The 19,490-nt window shown below is 51.7% G+C and overlaps 1 protein-coding gene across 5 annotated transcripts; it reads right to left on the reverse strand.

Moving 5' to 3' along the window:
- Nucleotides 1-11,725: 11,725 nt before the first annotated feature.
- On the reverse strand, nt 11,726-18,759 carry DDX56 (DEAD-box helicase 56). 5 transcript variants are annotated; one of them, XM_019731640.3, is made up of 14 exons: nt 18,607-18,759; nt 18,359-18,520; nt 17,613-17,773; nt 17,301-17,471; nt 17,094-17,184; nt 16,315-16,559; nt 15,929-16,048; nt 15,283-15,396; nt 15,112-15,206; nt 14,154-14,227; nt 13,987-14,076; nt 13,437-13,542; nt 12,926-12,999; nt 12,386-12,583 (listed from the first exon to the last, which is right to left on the reverse strand). In XM_019731640.3, exons 1-14 carry the CDS (start codon nt 18,664-18,666, stop codon nt 12,506-12,508), a joined length of 1,641 nt encoding a protein of 546 aa, XP_019587199.1. In that variant the 5' UTR covers nt 18,667-18,759; the 3' UTR covers nt 12,386-12,505. The 5 variants fall into 5 exon arrangements, 3 of the variants coding, with proteins under 3 accessions (XP_074168207.1, XP_019587199.1, XP_019587198.1); XM_019731639.3 differs by having other exon boundaries at nt 12,386-12,607; XM_074312106.2 differs by lacking the exon at nt 12,926-12,999 and having other exon boundaries at nt 11,726-12,583.
- Nucleotides 18,760-19,490: the final 731 nt, after the last annotated feature.

Below are 19,490 nucleotides of genomic sequence, written 5' to 3' on the forward strand. Positions count from 1 at the left end.
CCCACCCCTCAGCCCTGAATCTGGAGAGGAGCTTCCACAGGCCAGGCCTGCCCGTGTGCAGTGATCACCATGAGCTTGGTCCAGGCCATTCTCCCTGGCTGGCAGGTGCTGAGACCCAGCCCCCACGTGGGGTCTCTGTCCTCCTGGGTGTACCCCCAGCTGCAGACCTGAGACAGGGACTCCAGGGCAAACAGTTCGGTTGGGAGGTGACCCCAGATGGCACTAGCAGGGGAGCAGGATTGAGCCAGGGGAAGGCAGGAGGCCAACCAGGGTGCACTGGAGAGCAGGCTCCCCAGGGCCCTTGGGAGACTGGGGGGCACACCTGGGCCCTCCAGGCAGCAAGGATGAGACCGCTTGCCTACTCCCCCACCGTGCGCTGGCTGAGGACACTCCCTGCAGCTGCAGCCCCAGGCCCCTGTGGCACTTGTCAGTCCAAGGGTGGCCCTGGGGGCACCCCCTAGATGCGCAGCCCAGACAGGCAGCAAAAACGCAGGGCGGACTCGCCCAGTCTCACTGGCCTGGCCCCTCTGATGTGGTGCCCGCAAGGCTGGGCGCTCATCGCTGGGTGTGTCCTCTAGACGACGGATCTCCCCCATTGGCTGGTTACTGTATTTCATTATGATGAGTAAGTTTTTGGTTAATGGCTTATTTCCTTGTTTTTGCATTTATTTTCTTACACCCCGATCCTAGAGACATGATTAGTGTGTCAGAGTGCCATGTTTATGACCCCAAGTGCGTAGCTCGTCTACCCCTCCCTCGAGCAGTCTAGGACACAGGGAGAAGTTCATTATCAGGTTCCGGTACATCGATTCCTCAGGGGATGATGTTCTTTCGGCTGACACCGTCAAGAGCCAAAGGTGCCGGTCACCAGCCTCCCCTGCTGTGCGCATTCTATCTGTGCTCAGTCTTCCCAAATTAGTAATTGGAACCTGATGCCTCATTTGCAACTTTCCTTGATGACTAGTGAGCTTGAATAGGCTCGAGCAGGCCGAGGGGGAACCAGGCTGAACCCAGTCACTGAGCACAGGAGGGGGTGAAGAGGGGCCGGAGGAGGCCGCCTGTGGCTGGCTGGCTGCATGGCTCCATGGGTGTTCGGGCTCTGCCAGCCAGGCTGAGGTCTGGTAAGGCGACCTTGTTCGGCCAGCCCCGGCTCCTGGGTGATACGATCCCTGCTGGGTGTGTGCAGGGCTCTGACCAGCGTGGGTTCAAGCAGTCTGCTGGCACTTGTGGCTCATGGCGGTGAGCAGCCTGCAGGCTGAGATGTGGGGTCTGGTCACCTACTGGCACCTTCCTAAGCATGTCCCCAGCCCAGAAGAGATACACCCTGCTCTCCCAGCCTCCGCTGTGTCAAGTGGCTCCATGGCTGGTTCTGGCCAATGCGAAGCCTTTGGTTTCTCTTAATAGACTTGATTTTTTGAGCAGTCTTATGTTTTCAGAAAAACTGAGCAGAAAGCCGAGCATCCACGATTACCTGTCAGGCCCACACTCTCCCTGTTGGAACATCTTGTATTACTGCCACACGTGGCTCACAATCAATGAGCCAATATTGACACGTTGCTAACTTGTCAATAGTTTACATTAGAGCTCACTCCTGCCTGTGGACATTTTATGGGTTTTGACAAGTATGTGATGCCCTGCACCCACCATTACAGTATCACCCAGTATAGTTTATCTACCCCCAACCCTGTGCCCCATTCACCCCTCCCTCCTGCAGCCCGACAGCCACTGCTCTTTGTGTAGCCATTTTTTGTGTGGTAAAATATACAAAACATGAAATTTACCACCTTAACCACATTTAAGTGCACAGTTGAGTGGTATTAAATACATTCACATTATTGTGCAACCATTGGACCATTGGCACCCTCAATTCTGCCAATTCTTTTCATCATGTAAAACTGAAATCCTATACCACTAAACACTGACTCCCCTCCCCCATCCCTGGCCCCTGGCCCCACCATCTACTGTCTGTCTCTGAACTGACTCCTGCAGGAGCCTCCTGTACAAGGACGCACAGGATTTGTCCGTCTGTGACGGGCTGTCACTCAGCACACTGTCCCGCGGCCCGTGCTTACGTAGCCTGGGTCAGAATCTCCTTCCTTTCTAAGGCTGAATAATATTCCATTGTGTGTAATATTCCATTTGCTTATCCATTCATCCATCGGTGGACATTTGGGCTGTAGTTACTGTGAACAATGCTGCGGAGAACACGGTGCAAATATCTCTTTGAGAGCCTGCTTTCAGTTCTTTTGTGTAAATACCCAGTAGAGGAATTGCTGGGTCATATGGTAGCTGTAGTTTAATTTTTTGAGGAACCTCCATACCATTTCCCACAGCTGCTGCACCATTTTACATTCCCACCAACAGTGCACAGGTTCCAGTTTCTCCATTTCCTTGCCAACACTTGTGGATTTCTGCTTTTTTGATGATGGCATTCTAATAGCTGTGAGGCGGTATCTCACCATGGTTTTGATTTGCATTTCCCTGCTGATTAGTGATGCTGAGCACCTTTTCATGTGTTTCTTAGTCATCCATTTGTCTTCTTTGGAGAAATGTCTAATCAAGACCTTTGCCCATTTTTTAATCAGGCTTGCTTGCTTGCTTGTTTGTTTGTTCTGTTGATTGTTAGGAGTTCTCTCTATATGCTGGGTACTAATTCTTTACCAGATATATGAAATATTTTCTCCCATTCTGTGGTTGCCTTTTTACTGTGTTGATAGTAACTTTTGATGCACAAAATTAAAATGTTTCCACATCAAATTTTTCCTTTTGCTAACTATGCCTTTGGTGTCATATCCAATGAATCTGTACCAAATCCAATGTGATAAAGCTTTGTCCTATGTTTTCTTCTGCAAGTTTTATAGTTTTCGCTCTTAAGTTTAGGTCATTGATCCACTTTGAGTTAATTCTTGTATCTAGTATTAGTCAGGGTCCAACTTCATTCTTTTGCATGTAGATATCCAGTTTTCCTAGCATTTGTTGAAAAGACTACCCTTTCCCCACAAAATAGTCTTCGTTCCCTTGTCAGAAATTATTTGCCGTATATGTGAGGGTTTATTTCTGGGCTCTCTATTCCATTGGTCTGTGTATATGTCTGCTTTTATGCCAGCACCACACTGCTTTAATTACCAAGCTTTGTGGTAAGTTTTGAAATCAGAAAACGTGAATCCTCTAACTTTGTCAAGATTATTTTGGCTATTCATTGTCCCTTCAGATTCCAATATGAATTTGAGGATGGATTTTTCCATTTCTGCAAAAAACGTCATTGAGATTTTCATAGGGATTGCACTGAATCTGTAGATCACTTTGACATCTTAACAATATTAAGTCTTTCAACCCATGAACATTGGATGTCATTCCACTTATTTGTCTCCTTTAATTTCTTTCAGCATTTTTTTTGTAGTTTTCAGTGTACAAGAATTTCACCTCCACAGTGAATTTAATTCCTAATTATTCTATTTTTTAAATGCTATTGTAAATGGAATTGATTTCTTAATTTCCTTTTCAAACTGTTCATTGTTCTTGTATAGAAATACTGATTTTGTGTTGACTTTGTATCCTGCAACTTTGCTAAATTTATTAGTTCTAACAGATATATAGACGTAATATAGATATAGATATCTCCAAAAAAGTATGCACATTTTAAGAAAGGAAAACTGTACTAAAATTGTAATACTCAATATATACCAATAACAAAAGATGAATACAAGTCACGTTTGACTTCTGCAATTACAGGAGGTGCTCGAAGTGGTCACCATCAGCATCCAGACACTTCTGATTGCAGCAAACTACTGCTTGAGCATAGATAACATCTCTTAAAATGTGTATACATTTTTTGGCATCCCCAATACACACACACACACACACACACACACACACACACGGAATGCTGCTGCTGAGTCATCCAATGGAAAGGCAGGGAGCTTCAATACAGGAAGTGGCACATTGAACCTTAGTTAACAGTGTGTGACAAGTTTCAATTTGTTTGATGCAGTCAGGCAGGTGTGAGCTACGGTTTGAGGTGTGTTTTAAACTGTGCCATAAATCATGGATCACAAACAATGCATTAACATGAAATGGGCAAACAGTTTCATTCTCCATCATGACAATGCTCTGTGTCACACATCACTTCTGGTATACGGCAATTTCTGTCAAATAAAATCATTACAGTGTGTCCACCTTATTCACCAAATCTGGAACCATGCAACTTCTGGCTCTTTCCCAAAGTCAAAATGATTCAGGACATCGAGGCAGCCATGAGAGCACGACAAAAGACACTCACGAAAGAGGACTTCCAGAATTGGCTTCGGAAAGTGGCAAGAAGGATGGAATAAGTATGTTCAAAGCAAGGGGGGTATTCTGGGGGGGGGGATTAATGGCAATGTGTCTTTTACTATAATACTTTATTTTTAAATTTAAACATTCAGTGTATATGTTGATCACACCTCATAAATATGACCATGTCATCTACAAACAGAGATGATTTTACTTCTTCCTTTCCAACTAAGATAACTTTTATTACTTTTTCTTGCCTAACTGCTCTGGCTAGAACTTCTAGTACTTACTATGTTGAATAACAGTGGTGAGGGTGGGCATCCTTGCCTTGTTCCTGTTTTTAGAGGAAAAGCTTTTAGTCTTCCACCACTGAGTATTTTTTCTGCGAGTTTTTCACATGATATTTATTATGTTGAGGTATTTCTTCCATTCCTAGTTTTTAAGTTTTTATTATGAAAGCATGTTGGATTTTGTCAAATGCTTTTCCTGAATCAATTGAGATGATCATGTGGGTTTTTCCTTCACTTTGTTGATGTGACAAATTACATTGATTTATTTTCACACGTTGAAACATCTTTGCATCCTAGGAATAAATCTCATTTAGTCACAGTGTACAGTCTTTTTAATATGTGTTGAATTCTGTTTGCTAGTATTTTGTTGAGAATCTTTGCATCAATGTTCACAAGAGATACTGTTCTATAGTTTTATCTTGTATCTTTCTGGCCTTGGTATCAGGACAATGCTGGCCTCATAGAATGAGTTAGGAAGTGTTCCTTCCTCTTCAATTTTTGGGAAGAGTTTGAGGAGTATTGGTGTTAATTCTTCTTTCGATGTTTTGTAGACTTCAACAGTGAAGCTATCAGGGCCAGAACTTTTCTCTGTTGGGAGGTTATTATTATTATTACCAATTCAGCCTCCTTTTAGGTCAATAGATCTACTCAGATTGTCTATTTCGTCATGATTTAGTCTTGGTAGCTTTTGTGTTTCTTGGAATTTGTCTATTTCATCTTGGTTATCCAATTTGTTGGTATACAATTGCTCATAGTTCTCTCTTCTAATATTTTATTTCTGTAGAATCAGTAATAATGTGCCCACTTTCATCTCTGATTTAGTAATTGAAGTCTTCTCTCTTTTTCTTAGTCAGCCTAGCTCAAGGTTTGTTGATTTTGTTGATCTTTTCAACGAATGAACTTTTTAGTTTCACTGATTTTCTATATTATTTTTCTATTCTCTATGTCATTTATTCCTGTGCTAATCTTTGTTATTTCCTTCCTCCTACTAGCTTTGGGTTTAGTTTCTTGTCCTTTTTCTAGTTTCTTATGCTGTAAAGTTACATTGTTGATTTGAGATCTTTCTTGTTTAATGTTAGCATTTATTAGCTGTAAATTTCCCCCTTAGAACCCCTTTTTGCTGCCTCCCTTAAGTTTTGGTATGTTGTGTTTTTATTTTCATTCCTAAGTATTTTCTAATTTCACTGTGATTTGCTCTTTGATCCATTGGTTGTGTTAAACGTGTGGGTTGTATAATTTCCACAAGTCTGTGAATTTTCCAGTTTTCCTTGTTAGTGATTTCTAACTTTATTGAGGTGTGGTCAGACAATATATATCATAGCTTTTTAAATGTTGAGACTTAATTTGTGGCGTAACACTTGGTTTATCAGGGAGAATGTTCCATGTGTATTTGAAAAGAATGTGTGTGCTGTTATTGTTGGATGTAGTATTCTGCATATATCTGCTAGATCTATGCATTTATTGTGTTGCTTAAGTCCTCTATTTCCTTATTTATGTCTGGTTGTTCCATCCATTATTGGGAGTGGGGTACTGAACTCTCCTATTACTGTAAAACTTTTTATTTCTTTCTTCAGTTCTGTCCATTTTTGCTTCATAGATTTTGATGTTTGTCATTAGGTGCATAAATGTTTATACATACTCATTTTTCCTGTACTGAACCTTTCATTAATATATAATGTCCTTCATCTCTTGTAAACATTTGGATTTAAAGTCTATTTTGTCTGATATTAGTAGCCCCCCCCTCCACTCTTTTGGTTATGTTTGCATAGAATATGTTTTCCTATCTTTCTTTTTCAACTTGTGGGTGTCTTTGGATCTCAAGTGGGTTTCTTATAGACATCATATAGTTGGGTCATGTTTTTTAATCCCTTCTGCCAAACTCTGACTTTTGATTGGAGAGATTACTATATTTAAATTTAACTACTGGTAATTACTTGTTTCCTATATGCTTTACAGCTTTTTTGTCTCTCATTTCCTATATTACTGACTTTTTTTGTATTTAGTTAATTTTTATTAGGGCAACTTACATTCCCTTCTCATTCCCTTTAATGTGTATTCTATTAGCTATTTTTGTGTGTGTGTGTTTGGTTACCGTAGGCATTATATTTAACATGCTAAAGTTACAACACTCGAATTTGAATTTATAGCAGCTTAACTTCAATAGCATACAAAAACTCTGTTCCTTTACAGCTGTATCCACCCTTTTCAGTTATTGCTGTCTCAAAATTACACTTTATATGTTAAATTACATATTATGCACCAAAACATAATTATTTCAAATGCATTAGTCTCCTAAATTATGTAGAAATCGTTTAGAGTTATGAACCAAAATACAGTAATACTAGCTTTTATACTAATTTTTATTTAAATTTCGTAGTTTCTTAAATCGTATAGAAAACAAAAAGTGCAGTTACAAACCACTGTTGTCATACAGCTTTTATAATTGCCCATATGTTTATCTTTACTGAGATCTTTATTTCTCCAACTGGCTTTGAGCTGTCTCCTGTCCTCATGTCACTCTCCAGGACTCCCTTGAGCATCTCTCGCAGGGCAGATCTAGTGGTTACGAACTCCCTCGTTTTTTGTTTATCTGGGAATGTCTTAACTTCTCCCTCACTTTTGAAGGACAGTTTTGCCAGATATGATTCTTGTTGATAGGTTTTTGAAAATATAAGCACTTTAAATATATCAGCTCACTGTATTCTGGTCTCCAAAGTTTCTGATCTTTATGAGAAATTTGTTCATAATCTTTTTGAGGATCCCTTCTATGTGACAATTTGGTTTTCTTTTGTGGCTTTCAAGATTCTCTCTGGCTTTTGTAAATTTGATTATAATGTATCTTGGTTATAATGTATTTCTTTGAGTTGATCTTACTTGGAATTCATTGAGTTTCTTGGATGTTTGTATTCATGTCATTCATCAAATTTGGGGAGTTTTCAGCCATTACTTTTTCAAATATTCTCTTTGCCCCCTTTCTCTCTCCTCTCCTTCTGGGACTCCCACGAGGCATATGTTGGTCTGTTTGATGGTGTCCCATGGGTCCCTCAGGCTCCATTTTCTTTTCTTCAGTCTTTTTCTTTCTCTTCCTCCAACTCAATAATTTCCATTGTCCTATGTTCAAGTTCACTGATTCTTTCTTGTACCTGATAAATCTGCTTTTGAATCCCTCTAGTGAACTTTTCATTTCAGTTATTGTACTTTCCAGCTCTAGAATTTCTTTTTGGTTTCTTTTTATGTTTCCTGTCTTTTATTGATATTTTCATTTTGCTCACATAATATTTTCTTGACCTTTTCCACATCTTCCTTTACTTCTTTGAGCATCTTTAAGATGGTTCTTCTAAAGCTTTTGCCTTAGTATATCTTTTTCAGACCATTTCTATTGATTTTTACTTTGAGTGGGCCACAATTTCCCTTTTTTTTTATATGCCTTGTGATTTTTGTTGTTGTTGAAAACTGGACATTTGAATCTAATAATAACATAAATCTGGGAATCAGATTCTTCCATTCCCCAGGGTTTGTTGGTTTTTGTTTTCAGTTTTCATTAACTTACTTTTCATTGTCTTAGGCTCTCTGTGCCAAGGATCAGCCTGAGGTATAAACTTAAGATCTTCTCAACTCTTTTTCTGAACCATTCCCTGGGCATGTGTAGTCACTTTGTAATTTTCCCTGTATATGCAGATGTTTTTAAACATCCTAGTTGTTTTTTTTTTTTTTTTAATTGGGGAAGGGGAACAGGACTTTATTGGGGAACAATGGTCAAATTGTTGTCCTTCAATCTTAGTTGTGGAGGGTTCTGTTCGGCTTCAAGTTGTTGTTCTTTCAGTCTTAGTTGTGGAGGGCGCAGCTCAGCTCCAGGTCCAGTTGCCGTTGCTAGTTGCAGGGGGCACAGCCCACCATCCCTTGCGGGAGTCGAACCGGCAACCTTGTGGTTGAGAGGACGCGCTCCAACCAACTGAGCCATCCGGGAGCTCAGTGGCAGCTCAGCTCAAGGTGCCATGTTCAATCTTAGTTGCGGGGGGCGCTGCCCACCATCCCTTGCGGGAGTCGAGGAATTGAACTGGCAACCTTGTGGTTGAGAGCCCACTGGCCCATGTGGGAATTGAACCGGCAGCCTTCAGAGTTAGGAGCACGGAGCTCTAACCGCCTGAGCCACCGGGCCGGCTCAACATCCTAGTTTTTAATGTCTGGTTCCTGAAAGGGGAAAAATGGAGGAAATAAAAGATATCTGGTCCTTTAAATCCCCTGGAAGTCACTTAAGCCAAAGGAAGAGGGTCTTGCAACAATGGGCAGGGGGCAACAATAGCTCCCCCCCCCTTTGTCTGCACCTCTGGGTCAGAAGCAGCAATCAGCCATCAGAGCAGAGCCCTATTTGGAGGGTGGGCTTCTTCTTGCCACCCCCTCTCCAACTTGGCTCCAAGCTGTGTGCAAGCTGCACACCACCTGGCTGGGAATGGGAGATGGGCAGGTGCTACTGTGCTAAGAGCTGAAATACACCAAAATTAACCCCAAATTTACTCACAGAAAAGGGTGCCCAGCCAGACTTGGCACCAGGAAGGTTTCCTGGAGGAGACAGTGCTTGGGCAAGAAAAGCTCTAGAAATTTAGGAAATACGCAGGGTACCTGCTAGATTTGTTTCAGATAAATGAATCCTTTTTTAGTGTATCACAAATACTGATTGGGACATACTTATGCTAAAGTTACACCACTCATCATACCACCGTAGGGATGAAGCTGAGGCTGAGGAGGGATGGGACAGGGTTGAACCCAGTTCTCACCTTGGGTTCCCGATAGGGGCCCACAGACCTGAGCGCCCTCTCACTCTGCCACTGAGCTGGGTGGCATGGGGTGGCAACTTGCTTTCTCTGAACATTTCCCAATCTGTAAAATGGGATGGGTGCGTGCATATTAAAGCTTGCCTCTCAGAGGCTGGTCTGGGTGCAGCAGCATCGGCCTCCCTGGGGAGAAGGCTGCTAGGAATGCAAACTCTCAGGCCCTGGCCCCTGCTGGCTGAGACCTCATCCTGGGAAGTGCACTAGTATTAGGGGCCTGTGTGCAGAGCTGGGTGCAGGGGTGTCCCCCACACAGGGATACCCGGAGGGGGCACTTTATCCCATTTATGGAGATCTCAGAGGAGGCCAAGGGCAAGGCCCCTCCCTTGAAGCTGGGCAGCATGTCGCAGGTGTCACAAAGGCTGCTCTTGGAGCACGATGGAAGTCCCCCAGTGTGCCCGCTCTGCAGCTCAACTGTGGCCACACTCACTGCTTCCCAGTAGGCTTGTGGGTGGACTTGTGAGTGAACAGACACTGAGCTCTGATGATGTCCTGGGAGGAGGGAGTCTGCCCAGCATGGTGCCAGCACAACAGGAAGGAAGCTGGGCCAGGGCACCTGTCCTTCCTGGTCAATGACTTCTTCCTTTTCCAGGTGAAAATGGCTGTGATAGACGCAGGACAAGCGACTGCAGCCCCTGCCGTGGGACAGGATGTCTGAATCCTTATTTCTGGGGAAAAGAGGATGGAGTTTGGCAGGGGCACCTCCCTGCACCATTTTGAGCTGATCGCCATTTCCTCCCGTGGACACGCTCCTGGGGACCAAAGTCCCAAGAACGACCAATTTTATGAAAGCTGAGTCACTGCTGAGCGGGCGGGGGGAAGTAACTGGAATGGGAGACACACTTGAATGGGCTCACGCACTGGGTCCAGAGGTTTCTAGAGACACAGTTTTCCTGGCTGTTATCACATTTACACAGCCACCTGATCAAGGCACTCCCTGCTTAAAAAACACCCACACCTGTTGGTAGCTTTTACCAAGTACTGTATTTTCAAAAAGTCAATCAGTTGGTCAGCATTTGCTGACTTTGGCAACGACAGCTTTGATTTTTTTCCATCCTCAGGTGTGGGCTTCCTCCCCCCCACAGCACTTCCACACGCTGTTCAGTCAGGACTGCTACCCCCACCCATCCTTCCCGTCACTTGCTTGGGCGGCCAGCTTCCCCAGACTCCTCCTGACTCAAGCACTGCCCATGCTCCCTTTGGCTCCAGACCAGTGCCTGCACCTGGCAGGCCGCTACAGGCTGTGGGACAGGTGGATGCTCCCTGGACTCTGGGAGGTCGGCGCATTCAAGACCTGACTCTCCATCTCCTGGAGCTCCTTGCAAGGGCTGTGCCCACCCATGTCCTCTAGAGCCTGGCACACGGCACCCATTGAGGCCTGAGGGTGTGATTGCCAGCCAGGGGCAGAGATGGTGCCTGCACTGCACTGGCCTCCCTGCCGTCAGCCCCTGTGACTTCCCTGTACAGTCAGCTTTGTCCCAGCAGGCAGCCCCGCCCGCTCCACTTCTAGGCCCCCGGGACCTATCATGTGCGCACCAGATCCCTGGGCCTGTCCAGTTGTGGTCTGAACGTGCTTGTGAACGGCAGAGGTTTCACCATCGGATAGACATGTCCAACCTGAGGGCCTGTTTCCCCGGATGGTAACGGGGCTACGTGGAGCCCGAGCTGTCTGGGCCCCTGGACACATTCCCCCTGCAGGTGCAGGACACAGAGACACTTGCTCCACCGCCCTGGCCCATTCTAGCTCAGGGAAGGTACACAGGAACAGCCCAGCTCCCAAGGGCCTACGATGGCACCTGCCTCGTGGTGGGGAGAGAGCCAGCAGCACCGACCACCCCTCCTTTGGGGTGGACAGCTGGGCCAGAGCAGACCTGCCCGCAGCTGTCCTCACATGCCAAGGAGCTCCTGAGCCTGCACTCCCACGTGAGGACGTGTGTATGACGCTCAGCACAGGTGTCAGCCCAGGGGTACTAGTCCTCAGCCGAGCTCCAGGAGGGGACACAGCAGAGTCCCCCTCACAGGGACATCACAGGGAAAGCCCCAAGTGCCCAATCTCCCGCACTGGAGCAGGCTCCTGGGCAAGGAGGTCCTGGTGGTGACAGAGCCAGAGGGACAAGGAATCACCAAGCCGTGTCAGGCATCGGCTTGCCTACCTCAGAGGGGAAAGGTACAAGCGCGGCGCCTCCCACGCTGTGGGGTGACTTCCAAGAGGCCCCGGCAGATGCTGCCAAGCCGCCATCTCGTGCAGCTGCAGTAACCGCTGCTCCTGGTGGACGTGGGAATCCTAGGTGCGTGTCACTGGTTGCTGTGCCACACCGGGTGCGTCCCACCCAAGCAGCAACCCCGTCACACATGGCCTGGCCCCTTAAAGTCCTCAGAACATAACATGAGCAGGAAACGTGGCAGCCCAACGCACACCGGGGGTCTTAGCCTCTGTCCCTGTGAGGCTGTTTTGACAGCACAGCTGGATCCCTTCTCAAATACTGCAGCGTGGCGGCCATCTCCCGACGCCCCCACCGCACCCCAGGTGATGCTGACACTGGCACCAGAGGGCAGTCAAGGACACCTGCTCGGGACAGCGAGAAGCTGGGAGACCCGGCCTGCGGCTGGGAGGCTGTCCTGTGGGGGCTGCCTGGGCGTGGAGTGCAAGAACGAAGCGCAGGCGCAACACACGGAGTCCCTCCACCTCAGACTCACGCAAGGGCTGACGCGAGCAGGGCAGTGCGGGCTCAGGGGACAGCAGGCTGACTCTGCCATGTAGGGCATGGGGGGGGGGGTGGACCTCGTTTCTGAGCGTGAGGGGACGGGGGCTGGGCGGCGTGACCCCAGGCAGGGAGGCCACAGGGGTGGCTATGGGCTGGCAAGAGACCTGGATGGGGGCGGGTGTCCCCGAGCTACACTGCTGCTCATGCGGGCACGGCGTGCAGGCAGCCAGGCCTGGCCCCTGGAAGTGGTTTCTAGGGATGCCCCGCCCCCCTCCGCAGGAGGCACACGGGGCAGCTAGAATCTTTATTGTCCTTAAGGCACAACCAGCAGGCTGGCCCCAAAACCCGTCAGTCCAGGGGGGCGGGGGCCCGCTCCCCACTCTGCTCAGCCGCCGCTGCCTGGACCACCTCAGGAGGGCGCTGCCGTCGGCCTGTGCTTCTCTCCTCTGTGCCGGAAGCTGCGCAGTGGGTTGTGGGCCTTCACCTTCTGTGGGGCAAGGTCGCAGGTCAGCTGCCCAAGCCAACACCGACTAAGCGCGTGCTGTTGCCACTTGGCCCGCAGCCCAGGAGCCGACGGCAGAAGCTGCTGTGCTCGCCGCAGAAGGCAGCCCTCCGGGCCCCACCTTCCTCCTCGCACAGCCCGCAAGCAATAGGCACAGAAACGCAGGTCCTCCCGTGCTCCACGGCATGTGCAGGTGGCCTCCAGTCCCAGCCCTGCGACCTTGACCTGACCACAGAAGTCTGGGGCCAGTTGTGGGGCTGCGCTCCCTTGCAAGGGCAATGTGTGTGCATACCCTGGAGACAAAGGAACAAGGCCCGGGGCACATACCTTGGCCTTCTTAGAGGGGCACGGCTTCTTCCGCTTCCTATGAGGGCAGACGAGGCCTCGAAGAGCAGGAGGAACTGGAGGCGACAGGTGGCTCAGCAGCCCCACCCTCCTCACCTGCACGTCCTCCAGGCGCCCCAGCTGGCCCCCATCCTTCCTGACCTGGGACCCAGGCTCCAGGGCTACGTTAAGATGCCTGTGGCCACATAGCTATTTGTCACAGAGCTGCCTTCCCAGGGTGGGATAATGGTGACTGCTGCTCTCTAAGCCACTCCTCTTTGGTCTTTGCCTTGGTTAGAGGTGGCCTCCCCCACATCTCCAGGTGTCAGGCCGTTACCCCCAGCCCACGCCCCGCCCTTGGCCTCTTTGCTCACTGCCACCTGCCTGAGTGTGCCGACGGGTCCCGGGGCCTCCGAGCAGCGCTGGCCACGCGGACGCCCAGCCTCCTGGCCACACTGTCAGCACACGGCTTGCTGCTGCTGTGACACGGAGCTCCCTCCTCGCGCCCACTCACCCAGGTAGTCGGGCACGTGGCCCAGGTGCGGCTTCACCACAGCCGGATGCAAGGGCAGGTCGTGCCGTAGCAGCTGCAGGTCCTTGGGATTGTCTTCAAAGTACGTCTGCCGGAAGCGACAGCGCTGAGGGTGGCTGTCCCTGTAACTTCCCAGGGCTTTTGACCACAGGTGGCCCCGTGTCCCAGAATTTAAATGGCTGAGGTGTCCCATCGCTGTTGTGGCAGTCACCCCATCCACTCCCAGAGGCAGCTGCTCGCGTCACTCGGCACCATCCTAGACTGTTCCCTCCCTGCCCCTGAGGTGCACGGGAGCACAGCAGCCCATCCCTCGGCACCGCCCGTCCCCAGCGCCGTCCTAGGCTGCTCCTTCCCTGCGCTGCCCAGCAAGCCCTGCCATGGATGCTCAGGTGCCTCCTCTACAATCAGGATGCTGTGAGGAACACGTGACTGTGCCCACTCACAGACGCTGTCACTCTGACGGACACGTGGCATCCTAGCACACGGCAGCTGTTCCAGCTGCCCCACCTGCGCTGCCGCCTCCCGGCCTCACCTTGAGCTTCTCCGAGCGCAGGAGTTCCTCCTTGATCTCCTTCAGCCTCGCCTCTCGAATGGCTTGCTTAGTCACTGAGCGCATGGCATCCTGGGATGACACTAAGGGTCAGGACGCTGGGCCGGGGGCTGCAGGAACCCCACGGCTCACCCCCTGGCCCCACTCACCCTGCAGCGGTAGCGGAAGCCTTCAATCTCCTCCATGCGGAACTGGTAGGGAAGCAACGCGGGGGCCCCGGTCTCTGTGCAGAAGGCAGCAGTGAGGCCCCCACACTCCGGCGGCCAGGGACCCTGCCTGCTCCATCCCTGCCAAGCGCACGCACAGCCAGAAACCCAGGTCTCACAAACACACATGACAGGAGCTCCAGGGTGCAGTGCCCAGGGCGGCCCACTGTCTCCACATCCCGGGTGCCCGACATACTGGCCCGCCCCCAACTGCCCTCTGCCAAGGCCGCTCTGGCCACAAGGGCAGCCATGCCGACAGCTGCGGGGCGGTGAGGAGTGCCTCGCAGTCAGACCCCATCCTGAGCACTGTCACAGCAGCACACTGGGCCGCTCGACATCCCGGACAAACTAACAGGGAGGCACCGGCATTTCCCATTTCAGGCAAGGAAACCAGGGCACAGAGGAGTGCAGCCCAGGGGCTCGAGGGCACATGGTGAGGAGCATCCGTCCCCAGCCCCCACCTAAGGCAGGAGTGACACCCCACAAGGAGCATATCTGGGCCCTCCTGTGGGGGGACAGCCCAGCCCACCCCCGCACCGGGCTCGCCCCACAGCCTGGGGCACCACCTGGCTGCCCTGCCACAGCGCGGCCTCCTAAAGGCGCCAGTGCAGAGCCCCTGTGCAGCCCCTTCCCCGTCTCCCCAAACCCCTGCGCCTCCTTTGGCCCATCTGCCCCTGGAGACAGGCTGTAACAGTGACCCTGGGTAGTCATCTGATGGCTCGACCTGGGATTGCTCCTGTGAAGGGGGCGGTGCCTGCCAGCAAGTGCACAAGGAGCGAGCGAGGGACATGGCCCAAGCAAGACCGAGTGGGGGGTGGCTGCTGGGGACACTAGTGCCCTTGCTGCCATCATCATCCCTGGGTCGAAGGCGTCATGGGCAGAGCCTGGCCCTAGCTCTTACCGCCACCAAGAAGCTCCTCAATCCTGCTCAGGTGGGGCTGCTCTGTGGGCAGCACGAAGGTCAGGACTGTGCCTGGGTTGTTGGCACGTGCCGTCCTGCAAGGAGAGCCAGCTCAGCCCGTGTCTCTGGCCCAGTCCAGGCCCCCAGCCCACCACACCCCAGCATTCCTACCTGCCGGCTCGATGGATGTAGGCCTCGGGGGTGGGGGGCAGGTCGAAGTTGAGCACGGCACACACGTGGTGGAAGTCGATGCCCCGGGCCACGCCTGCCTCGGGATCGGAGGCCCTATGGGAACCCACAACACTCAGCCCTGCTCTCCCGAGCTGCTGTTCTCCAGTTTTGCCAACTGGCAAGGTCTCCAACAGGGCCTTCATGGAGCCACAGGACTTGGCTACGGGTGACTCTCTCAACTTCACAACTGTTCCAGGAGCTGGGGGACCAGGGGTGGCCAAACCCTTGCCCTGACCTCAGTTCTGGGGCAACGGCAGAACTCCCTGCCCCACAGGGTGGTCTGAGAACCACCACAGGCAGACACAGACTGGGGGCTCCCACTTCCCCTCAGAACTATCCTGCCCCAACTCACAGTTGCACAGCCCCTGCTGGCTGGGCTGTCTCCCCTCGAAGGACAGGGTGTCAACAACCCTGGCAGCCTTGCCCCTTGTGCTGCCCACAGAGCTCGTGTGCCCTCCACCCTCTCCATTCTCAGGAGCCGAGCAGGGCTCCGTGGGCTATGCCAGCAGCCAGGCCTAGCCCCCCACTCAGGCACTCTGGTTTCAGTCTCCCCAAGGAGGGTTGAAGGACAGAAACAAGGACTCACCTGTCCCCCTTGGGTCCTTTACCCCGATGCTTGCCTTTGGGCGGGGCCCCCAGGACTTCGGCATCAGTTGCTATGACACAGTCATAGAAGCCCTGGTTGAACTGTGAGATGATGTGGCACCTGTGCCCAAGAGGGGACAGTTAGCCCCAAAAGCACGCTGGCGGCCACCACACCCCCGGCACTACTGTAGCCATCACCCTTTCTGACTGTTCCCTCTTCTTAAACTCTTCCCCCACTTAATGTTTGTGCTCAACCCCCTCAGTTGAAGACGCACTGATAACGAGTATCTTGTATTTGTGAGCCAGTCACTGAGTTTGGGTCAAGCCCAGCACTGGCCTGAGTGCGTAAGAAACGGGAACGTCACCGCGATGCCTGGCAGGGCCCACCTGGAGCGCACAGGGAGCTCTCCGTTGAGCACGCAGGTGGGGATGCTGAGCTGCTCCAGGAACAGGCGCAGCCGGTAACTGCGCTCCAGCGTGTTGACGAAGATCAGGGACTTGCCCCGGACCAGCGACAGCTTGAGCAGCGCGCACAGCAACAGAAACTTGTCTTCCTCAGTGGCACACACCACCTGAAACTGCTGCAGCTGCTCTGGCCCTGGCAGCTGGGACTCTTGCAACTTGAGGGTGACCTGGGGGAGGAAAGGCTGTGGTCAGGAAAGAAAGGAGGACAAAAATGCTCCCGCAAGCGCCCGGCTCGCCAAGCACAGCGCCAATGTACAAACTTGTCAGTGCAGGGCATTGCGGCACCTCCGGCCAGCGGACAAATTCAAAGTACCTGACTGTTGTGGGGCACGGAGGACATACAACCGCATGCAAAGTATTCAGGGCACAGAACAAAGGAAATGCACGACAAACGAGTGCAGTGAGGGGCAGCCCTCCAGCACAGCCTTTCTGAAAGCAGAGGTCACGTAAGCAGAGAACTTTGGCCCCAAGATGCCCTTTCTGCCCCTGGGGGATCCCTGCTCAGGGATGTGGGCGGAGCCCTAGGGGACATCTGATTTCTAGATTTGGGGGTGTGACTGCTGGCTTCTAGTGCTTCAGAACTAGGATACTAAACCAATAACAAGTACTGCCCCCAAATGTCAAAGGCTTTTGAGAAGGGAGGATCAAGTCCTTTGAGTGTCACTTGGCCGTGATTCCAGACACTTCCACAGGGCACTTACCGGGTTATGCAGTACCAGCTCCTTTAGTGTTTGTACATCCTCATTAAAAGTAGCCGACATCAGAAAAGCCTGACAAATCCGCGGCAAGTGACTAAAACAAAGCAGAGCCCCATCAGACTGCAACTCCTAAGACCTCCAACTGGCAGCTGGTCTCCCACCAGCTCCAGACCCTGCAGCCTATTCCAGCCCCACATGCCTCCCCCGTACCAGAGAAGACTCTTGAGCTCTTCCTCAAAGCCAAATGAAAAGAGAAGGTCAGCCTCATCCATCACCAGCAGCTCCAGGGAGTCTCGCAGCTTCAAACTGTCTTGCTGCAAGTGGCTTAGTATGCGCGAGGGGGTCCCCACCACTACATCAGGCTTCTCCATCAGCACAGCTCTGCAGGGGGCAACACCTCAGCACCGGGGAGAAGGTCCAGCTAGGACCTCACCCCAGACCAGCCCTCTTTCTTGCTGCACACAAGCCCAACCCTACATGTCTGTGCAGCTTCATTCCTCCAGCGCTGCTGCTGTCACCCACCTCTGAGAGGCCGCGTCATCAGCAGCTGATACATTGGCCACCCGGATGTCTCGGGAACAGTAGGCTGCCAGCTGCTGAATCATGGACTGGGCCTGCCGTGCCAGCTCCTTGGTGGGCACGAGGACAAGGCCTCTCACAGCCTGCTCTGCCACGGGGCCCGTCTGCAAGAGCACGGATTAGAGCTTCAGCCAGCCGGTTCGTGTCATCGTGGCCATCGGACGCGTCCTGCAAAGTCTTCCAGCTGAACTGACCCAACTATTGTGACTTCAACACAACTTAGTTGTGTTCTGCTCGACCCCTCGCTTACTTCTCCCACCTCAGAATGCAGAACGAAGGGTCCTTTCGACCCTACAAAAGAACAACTTCCTTTATGGTTATGAAGTTACCTGAAATGCACCAGCTAGGGCGCTAGAGATTCACAGAGTCTTGTAAGTAGGAGAGAGAGCTGTGCCCACTTTTTTATGGTAGAAATACTCAAGATTACACACGGAATGGAGGTAGCAGGGCCTGGACTAGGACCCAGGTAGCCTGAATCCAGTCCACAACGTTTGCCACAACAGCTCCAGGTTGTTTCAGGCCAGCCCTCCCGAGTACGGGACTGAAAGAAAGCCGGTGCTTGGGAAGGACTGGGGGCGGAGTGGGGGGGTAGGGGACGACGACAGGGCTTTCCAAGAGGCCACAACAGGACTCGGACGCCTACGTTTTCTTTCCCGGCCTTTGGGCTCCCGGTTTCCCCCGCGACCCACCGCCTTCCTGTGGAGCAGCAGCTGCAGCATCGGAATGGCATAAGCGGCCGTCTTCCCCGAGCCAGTGCGGGCCCGAGCCAGGAGGTCCTTCCCCTCCAGGGCCAGCGGGATGGCCTTTTCCTGGATCAGCGTGGGCCGCGACCAGCCCAGGTCGGTGACGGCCTAGGAGAGACGAGAGGCGGTCCGGGTGGCGCGCTGCCCTACCGCCGCCCCCGCCACGCCGGGCGGCTCCTCAGCCCGCCCGGTACCTGCAGGAGCCGGGGGTCGAGGCCCATGTGTTCGAATCCCAACACCTCTGGGTCCGCCATGCTGGGGCTCCGTAGTGACAGCGCGCAGGAGCGGAAGGAAGAGCGTGACGACGTGTGGGCGGGTCAAAGCAACAACCAGTCAGCGTTGGAGGAGCCATCACCTCCCGGAAGTACTGGAGCGCAGGCTTCCGATGTTCCGGAGGAGCTCTGCGGCCGCGGGGCCGGGTTCTCGGGGCCTCCTGAGAGCCCCACGGGTCCTGTCCTCTCCCTGACGCTGCCTCCCAAGGCCGTGCTGGGTTAGGGTTCCCGGCGAGGGCGGAGCTGCGCGGACGCGTGTGTGGTCCCTCGGTGCCCTCCTCCGCCCACCGATGGGGGCCGGACAGCTCGCTGGTACACAGTTGCAGGCTCATGGCTTCCCGTTCTTTGGCGCTTCTTTGGTCAGCAGAGCGCTAGTCATTATGCCCCCCTGGCTGTACTTACCCTAACAAACACAATGATTGGCGTGTTCGTCCGTGACTCCCTAAAAACAGGCGTGTCGCCTGCTGTGGAGTAACGGGAATCGCTGGTGAGTCCTGCGCCCGGGAGCAATGGTGGGAACGCAGGGACAACAGCTTTGAGAGTAGCAAGCCAGTGACAGTGCGTGTACCAGCATACGGTAGAGACCACCGAGAGGCTGGGCTAAAGTTAAGGGCCACTGACGGTCCAAAGGTCAGGCCACAGCAATTGGACTGTACAAGGTTGAAGGCTGGAAGAGTGACTAGCACGAGATAAAGAGGAAGACAGGTGTATCTGGGATTCCCAAACCTGGCTACCCAAGTTACCTGCACGGCTTGGTTAGAAATAAGGATTCTCGTTTTTACAAGTTTCCCACCTGTGTTACTTTC

The sequence above is a fragment of the Rhinolophus sinicus genome, chromosome 4 (genome assembly GCF_057876585.1).
Source record: "Rhinolophus sinicus isolate RSI-liver-muscle chromosome 4, RSI-T2T, whole genome shotgun sequence".
Classification (NCBI taxonomy): domain Eukaryota; kingdom Metazoa; phylum Chordata; class Mammalia; order Chiroptera; family Rhinolophidae; genus Rhinolophus; species Rhinolophus sinicus.